Here is an 8,598-nt window from a genome sequence, read left to right on the forward strand (position 1 = left end):
TTTGCTTTTTATTTATTACTTTTTTTATAGTATTGAATAATTAATTTTACATACTTTAGTTTAGAGAATTATATCATATTTTTGTACTTAATATTATAATTTTTTGATAAAAATAAAAAAATAAATTGTGATATTATTAAAAATTGCATTGATATATTTAGTGGATGTAACTTCCTCTAACCTCCGTTTATATTTTTTATTGTAAGGTAAAATATTGTAATAATTATTAATTATAAGAGCAAAATAGATAAGTGAAAATTATGTCATGTAGGTAGTTATAATATATTTTGGCTTTATATATAGTATAGGTAATGTAAATATTGTCAGTATTCCTTTCATTTAAAAATATAAAAAATAAGAAATGAGGACGGATGCAAAAATTTTAATATATTTAGATTTAAATATTTCTATATCTCTATCTATTTCTTATAATTAAAAGTAGAAGCGAAATAGATATGAAATGAAGGAGAATAAATAAGATATAGTTGGGGAAAATATAATTAAGTTTTCTAAAATATTAAAACTTTTCAAAAATATGTAAAAACATAAAAAATAAAAATAAATGAAGAGAGTCATATTTTTAGAGTATTGATGTTTCCGTTTGGGTCAATTTAATTATAGTAGTAAATCCGTTCAAATTTGATGATTTTTCTAGTACTACTAAGAGTATCAAACCCATTTTTCGTTCTTAAATCGGTTAAATGAGTCCTATTGATATTTTATATTTGTTTCACATTCTAACAACTTAAGCAACTCACTAAAATTACATCGATTGGTGCAACTCTATTTCCATTCTTAAATACCTTGCAAAACTACCTCATATTTATCTTCTTCTTTATTATTACTTTATTTTATTTAATATTGATTTCTTCTCTCTCTTTTAACAATTTTTTTATTCATTTTTTAATGTTGTCTCAACTATAAGAATGATGCCTATTTTGTTCACTCTTGTGAAATAAACAGAAGAGCGGTTCTTCTTCGATGATGAGATTAGAAGAAGAACGTTCTTATTTTGGTATAAATATAGCTTTTTTTAGCACCGTGGGTGCTCTAAGAGGGTGTACATATATTGTCCTACACTTAGTGTCACTCTATGTATCATGACTTCGTGATTGGTTGAAAATATATATTTAAGTTAAATTTTAATTTTTAAGTAGTTTTCTTGCCATACGTAACTTATGGCACATGAAATAACACTGATTATGAGACAACATATGTGCTCCCTTCTGAGGATATCTTTTTACCTTATGGTAAGGAACCAATCATTTTCAGGTTGTGCGGCTACCCTTCTCAACAAGTGTCACTCTCAGGAATTAAATCTTTGACATTTTGGTCATCCTGATGATCTAACAGAATATTACACTACTTATTAGTGTTGTAATTTGATGATCCATATTAGATAGGCTTTCGGTGTCATATTTTACTTCTTTTTAAACAAATAAATTAATTTTTAATATGTTGAGGGAATAAGGAAAATTATAAAATGTTGTTTTTTGTCATTTACTATTTTTTTTTATTTTCTAAATCCATTTAACTATTGAAATCTAAAAAAATAATTTCTTTTCATACTAAACTAAACAAATAAATTAAAATATTGAATTATTCTATTTACAGAGACTCTATCCAAATGAAAATACATAAAACTTAAATTAATAATATAAAAAATCACAACAAAAATCAACGTTTAATTTTAAGGTAAAGTATTAATATTACATGAACAATTTGGGTTGGTTAGATTAGGTTTTAAAAATGAACTTAAATTTAAAGCAAACCCGTCCATTCCTTTTCAAAATCAAGCCAAAAGAATTAAATGTAAATTGGTTGTTTTTTACTAACAATCTAATAGTCTACATATATACGGTTGTACTAGATTCTCAGGATAATTAAAATATGAAGAATTTGATTTCTGAGAACGACACTTATTGAGAGACTAACATATATTTTGAATGAAAGAAATTAATTTCTTACCAAAAAAATGTGAGAAAATATTATTAATGGTACAAAAAAAATTAAAATTTTATAATTATAAAGAAGTGTTATAAAATCTCAGTTCCAATTGACCTAATTGGAAACCAGACAACAAACTGAACAAAGTCACTCATATGTTTGGTTTTGTGTCAAAATTGGGTAGACGTGGTTTTATTCCATTGGCAACACCTTGTAATTATGAGTAGTTTCATACCAATTAGACTAAATTTCATTAACCACTAAACACAGTTTATAAAATATAAAAACTATTTTATCATCATTTAATTAAAAAATATATAAATTAAGAATCCATATAAAAGGAAAAATCTTCATCATGTACTATTGTATTTTATTTTTTACAACAAGAAGTATTGTTAACTATTGTCTAAATATTTTAGAGTTTTGATGATGAATGATTGCATGATTTAATATAAATGTTATATAGTATTATTATTTCATGATGAATGTCAATTACCAATGCCTAAACATATCCCACTTTAAAAAATATATCCTGAGCAATTTTCCAAGACTGTATTTAGTAATTGTAAAAAAGTTGAAGTCCTTGTAAGCTATTATATTTTTTTTATAGTACTAAGAGTATCCTCATCTTTAAATTAATCCATATTGAGTTGCATAACGATCCTTTTCAATAAATAACACTTCTAATAATTAACCCTTGACCTTTTCATTAGGATATAGTATAACATTATACTAGTAAATCAAAACTTAAGATATGACCCCACCTTTTCCCGCCGACCCCTCATTTTCTCAACTCCCTTTGCCCTCTCTCTCTAGAAAAAAAAACCGAACTTTCATTGAAAAAAATTACTCTTTTAAAAACACTAACCACATTAATCTCCTTCATTCTTCTTCATAAGAAGAAGAAAAGTTCATAACAAAAAATAACTAAACAAAACTAACTAGAGTCTCCATTGCTTTGTCTTTTTTTTTTCTTCTTCCATTTTTCTTCAATGGCCAAGTCCAAGAATAATGCAAAGAAGTTATCATATATATCAGTTCCTTCTCAGATAATCAATTCAATATCATCTTCTTCATTGAACTCTCTCCTTGTTTCTCCAAAGAAATCTTCCAGAAACAACAACACTAAGTTCTTAAGGAGCAAAATAATATGGTGGTTTTTCACGCTCTTCCTTGTTGGTTTCATTGGCATGCTCACGTTTGGTTTAAACCTTGACACCCCATTTTCTCTTTTCCTATGTAGCACAACCCAACCAAACCTTTTAGCCCATTCAAAATCTCATCTTTCTGTTTTGAGAGAAGTGCAGTTTTCAGCAAAGGTGGAAAGTGGTGATGGTGAAGTTGATGAGAAGAGTGGGTTTTGGAAGCAGCCAAATGGGTTGGGGTATAAGGCTTGTTTGGGTTTTAGCAGAGATTATAGGAGAGTGAGTGAAGGGGTTGTTAAGAATAGGAGGAAGTATCTTATGGTAGTGGTTTCTGGGGGATTGAATCAGCAGAGGAATCAGATTGTTGATGCTGTTGTTATTGCTAGGATTCTTGGTGCTGCTTTGGTTGTTCCTATTTTGCAAGTCAATGTCATTTGGGGTGATGAAAGGTAAATATTATTATTGTTAGTTTTATAAGATTTCACCAAAAAATAATACAAATGAATGATTATGTCTATGAATCTATTATTATTATTATTATTGACCAAGGTTTAGTTGATTAATGAATTCAAATCTTAAGAATTTAGACAAAACACCCATAACCCGGAAACAACCTGTCCCCTTCTCAGGGGAAGGCCGTATACTCTACCCTTCTACCCTCCTCGGACCTTACTAGATGACAATATTGTGTACGGAGCTTCTATTTTTAGACAAAACATCGTTAAGTTGTTGCTTTAAGACATTGGTTAAGTGTTTAGTGAGATTCATAACATTATTTGAATTTTAATGTATTATTTACCATTTTTCTAATAAAAACTTTCCACCCTTTTGATAAATACTAGTATTGGAGCTGCAGCTGAAGAATAAAATAAATTTCTTTCCTCATATAGAACCAATTTGTTGGTTAATTTTAATTGAACTTCTTTCCTTATTTGTGAGTGCCAGAGGAGAGTTTTCTGCAACTTTGATGTTTTTTCTTGGCTGTAATGTTTTGGTTGCTTTGATTGCAGTGAATTTGCTGATATATTTGATCTGGAGCACTTCAAGAGAGTACTTGCAAATGATGTGCTAGTAGTTTCAGCATTGCCATCAACACACTTAATGGCGAAGAAAGTCGAGGGAAACCCTCCCCTCCATGTCACTCCTAGTTGGATCCGATCGCGCTATCTCAGAAGAGTAAGAATTCATTGCTTTTTCTGTGTTGTGTTCTGTTCTTTTCCTGTGTGCATAATACTCACTAATACTTAGCATGTTCTTGGATTAGTTTATTCTGTGTTCAAAATAGCTTAAATAATACAAGAGCTTTTGAAGCAAAGCAATTATTTCTCAAAATTAGATGTTTCCAAACATGCACATAGCCTTTTCAAGGTTTTTAGCATAGTGTATTTTCCAATAGTGCTTGGTCATTTGTCTAATATTTTTGTAGATGATCCATGTGATGGATGACACCAACATTAATATAATTTGATTTGCAATGTTGTAGATAAGTAATTAGAGTCCCTACTGATTTATTTCTTGCAATCAAGTTGTCAATGTATAAGCTTGTATCAGTTCTGCAGTGCTAACTAAGGAAAGGTAATTAGTACAGAGTGTAGATGATGTTGAACATGAGTTTTTCTCTCCTTAAACACTAATTTTATGTTGCACTATGCAGTTAAATAAAGAAGGTGTTTTGCTTTTACGCAGCTTGGACTCAAGGTTGTCAAAGGATCTTCCTTCCGATCTTCAGAAGCTTAGATGCAAGGTATTACATAGTCTTGAATTTGAACTCACCCGTGATAAGTTCATCTATGTGACACCTGATATCAGATTCTGAAAGTTTCACCATATATTTCAGGTTGCTTTTAATGCATTAAGGTTTGCGAAGTCGGTTCAGGAAGTTGGAGATAAGATTTCGGAGAGAATGGCAAGCCAGGGGCCATACCTTGCTCTTCATCTACGAATGGAAAAGGACGTCTGGGTGAGGACTGGTTGTCTCCCTGGTCTGAGTCCTGAATTCGATGAGATTATAACTAATGAGAGGATACAACGGCCGGAGCTCTTGACTGGAAGATCAAACATGACTTACCTTGAAAGGAAAATGGCTGGTCTTTGCCCATTGAATGCTATGGATGTCACCAGGTAAATATAACACTTGAGTAAGTTTTATCGGTCTTCGAAATTTGAGTATAATAGGATTTTTCTGATAGATATTTTGTTTCATTTTTAGGCTACTTAAAGCTCTAGGAGCTCCGAAAAATGCAAGAATTTATTGGGCTGGAGGACAACCATTGGGTGGAAAAGAAGCATTGCTTCCATTAGTCCAAGAGTTTCCTCATTTTTACAGTAAAGAAGATATTGCCTTGCCCGGAGAACTAGAACCATTTTCGAAGAAAGCATCTATAATGGCTGCTATAGATTACATAGTTTCTGAGAAGAGTGATGTTTTCATGCCTTCTCATGGAGGAAATATGGGCCATGCACTTCAGGTATGTTATCAAGTTATTTATCACTTATTCCTTTACGAAAAATTCGCAGTTTGCACTTTAACCTTTGAGGCAATTCCTAAACTTATGAAACTTAATACGATATTAGGGTCATCGGGCATATGCCGGGCACAAGAAATATATAACCCCAAACAAACGACACATGCTCCCCTATTTTCTGAACTCTTCCCTATCTGAAGAAGAGTTCAACAGGATTGTAAAGGAATTGCACCAAGACGCGTTGGGGCAGCCAGAACTCAGGACTAGCAAGGCTGTGAGAGATGTCACCAAGTACCCTATCCCCAAGTGCATGTGCAATGACTCGCATGCGATTTCCTGATTGTAAATTGATTCCAAAGCTTCTGAGATGAAAGTTACCACTTGGTAAAATGAACATGGAAGTGAGTGCTATTTTCGAGGGAATTGATGATTTTTGAAATGTGTTTTGGGGCAACCATGGTAGTTTGAGGCACCAATTTTTAATACATATCATGTCAAACACAACTCTCCCTGCAGGTGTGCTCATAGTATTCCCTTAAATATGCTTAATATGGATGTGAGGCAATGAAGATTTCAATCATCATTATATGATAGATTTGAAATAATACACAACAAAAGATCATTCATTGGTTCTTTATACAAAGAGATTGTATAGGATACATGTGCCTTTATCTGTAATTCTTTGTACTACATTATGAAGGCTTGTCAATATTTGTATAAAAGTTATAATATATACTTTGTTTTAGTCATTTTTTAATCTTCAAGATCACCTTATGCTGCCCCTTCTACCATCAAATTCAGCATTAAGAGTTTGAAACAGGTTACAAAATAGAAGAAACATAAGGTGATGGATTGGTATATAGTAAAACATTGTAAATGTTCTGGTTGTAACTTTCAAAAAGCTGAAATGTACTGCAATGTTTCCATTAATTAGAGTCTATTAAAAAGGGAGTTATTGTTTATAGTAAAGCTGATTCATGTCTTTAAATCAGCAAGAGAAGGTTGCATAGGACCACTACAACTGCCAAAAAGTATAGTTTATAGGTTTGTCATTATATGTTTGTTCTGGCATTTATTATAGTTGAAATGTAATTTTCACTTCAAGGTGTATGGAACTTACCTGAACACAAATGCAACATTGCCTAACCTCTTCCTTAAAATCCAGCCATTTACATCACACAAGTGCTTTTGAAAATAATCTTGTATCAAATTCACTAAGGTTATCTCACAATCTATTTGATCCTTCTTGTACCCCATGAACTGAACGGTTCGGTTCCTAAATTTTTAAAACCAGGAACTGAACCGAATATAAATGGTTCCTTAAAAAACTAACTGAACCAAACCACAAAGCCAAAACGAACCACATTGTGTGGTGTGGTTCGGTTCTGTTTCATCGGGTTCGTGGTTTAATCCATAATTGCTTACACCCCTAATAATTTTATCTCACAATCTATTTGATCCTAGGTAGGGACTTGGACTGCTATTTGGAATTAGAACATGATTTGGTCAATGGAGCAGGATTAGTATGCTATTTGGAATCATATTTTAACTAATCCGGATTTGAAAATTGCTTCAGATGTTCATGATGATTAAACAAATCAAACAACACTAGGACCTACTAAGATTTGGTTTTTTCTCATTGTCTATGTTATCTGCCAGCATAAGCTATACCTGGAAAGTTTGACAGCATTGGACATGCTAAGTATAATAATGGTTGGTTCTGATTGATGCTCTGCAACAACTAGAGGATGAGCACTATTCATTTTTTGCTCATATGCATCACACCATAAATCAACACTCAGTGTATACCATAATGCAATGTCAGTCCTATAATGAATTATTGGTGACAATTGATGTGATGCCATGATAAAAACTAAAATTAAATGATTAAAGGGTTAAATTATTCCTCAAAAGATGTAATAGACAACCAGTTCTATAAAAAATACCATCAAATAATGAGTCCTTAAAGTTTAGAAGAAACATTTGATTGGTGGCTATAATAGGATCTTTCATAGACTTAATTTTGCACTTTGTGGTGGTGATGTTAATTAAACATTCAAGAACTGTTTGATAACCATTTCTTTGGAGAATCACTTGATGGTCAGTATATTTTGGAGAACCAATATGATGGTAAAAAACAAAAGGTAATTTTCTCTTCATTTCTCTTATACACCATATTAGTTTAAAGGTTTGCATGTTATGCTCATAAATGGTTGGAATAACAAATAGAATGTGGGATGACAAGAATTGACATAAAGTGAAACCGTAGTTATTGCCATTGGGACTAGTCAACTGGAAAATCAATTCTTCTATTAATACAGTATGACAATTATATTAGATATGTAGTTAAATTGGCCAAAACCAACAAATTACGGTCAGAACTATATAATACCAATCAAAACTAATTTGTGCATGAAATTTTTTATATTTTCAAAATAACAAAATGATGATTCAAACCTTGAAACTTGTGGTTGGTTGTTTATAACATAGTTGGTCATTGTGTCATTGCTATAAGTGAGTAATATATTACAAATAATAATATAAATTTATTAGAATATTATATTTAAATTAACTATTATATGATTTAACTAGTGAACTACTGATTTAAATATTGTCCCATTGTATCAGTATATTGATCAATTTGATAATCGATATGATATTAATAACAAGCGAAACAGAGCTTTAAGAATAATTGTAACAAAATATCTATTAGTAAGTTGTAAGATTAGGGATGTGGCTGCTCAAGTGGACAATCAATTCTGTTATGAAAACTCCAAAAAGAACAACATCAACAGTATTTATTTGTAGGGATAAAACAACAAATACAATATATGATACAAAAAATAACCTTCATCATTGTTCAGGAACAGAAGATGGAGAAAAATATCTTATCAGGTATAGGACTATGATTTCTGAACTTCACAACTATTGTGACAGTAACATATATCAAATGCAAACTTGAACTGAGTTCTTATAAAGTTTTGCAGACTAAGCAATATGCTTAACAAGCACTGAAGCAAGTGACAAGAACACAAGCTTAA

General features: G+C 31.2%; 1 protein-coding gene across 1 annotated transcript; it reads left to right on the forward strand.

The window, feature by feature from the left end:
• Positions 2,709-6,325, forward strand: LOC109347928 (uncharacterized protein At1g04910-like). The gene is made up of 6 exons (XM_019588051.1): positions 2,709-3,541; positions 4,103-4,268; positions 4,747-4,836; positions 4,930-5,213; positions 5,302-5,560; positions 5,667-6,325. Exons 1-6 carry the CDS (start codon positions 2,940-2,942, stop codon positions 5,895-5,897), a joined length of 1,632 nt encoding a protein of 543 aa, XP_019443596.1. The 5' UTR covers positions 2,709-2,939; the 3' UTR covers positions 5,898-6,325.

This window comes from Lupinus angustifolius, chromosome LG05 (assembly GCF_001865875.1).
Source record: "Lupinus angustifolius cultivar Tanjil chromosome LG05, LupAngTanjil_v1.0, whole genome shotgun sequence".
Lineage (NCBI taxonomy): Eukaryota > Viridiplantae > Streptophyta > Magnoliopsida > Fabales > Fabaceae > Lupinus > Lupinus angustifolius.

Bases quoted from the DNA above. Each gene is read 5' to 3' on its own strand.
- LOC109347928 (XM_019588051.1), top strand. From the start codon at position 2,940: ATGGCCAAGTCCAAGAATAATGCAAAGAAGTTATCATATATATCAGTT. The intron at 4,269-4,746 runs GTAAGAATTCAT...TGCACTATGCAG, and splicing joins GATCGCGCTATCTCAGAAGA to TTAAATAAAGAAGGTGTTTT. The intron at 4,837-4,929 runs GTATTACATAGT...CATATATTTCAG, and splicing joins TTCAGAAGCTTAGATGCAAG to GTTGCTTTTAATGCATTAAG.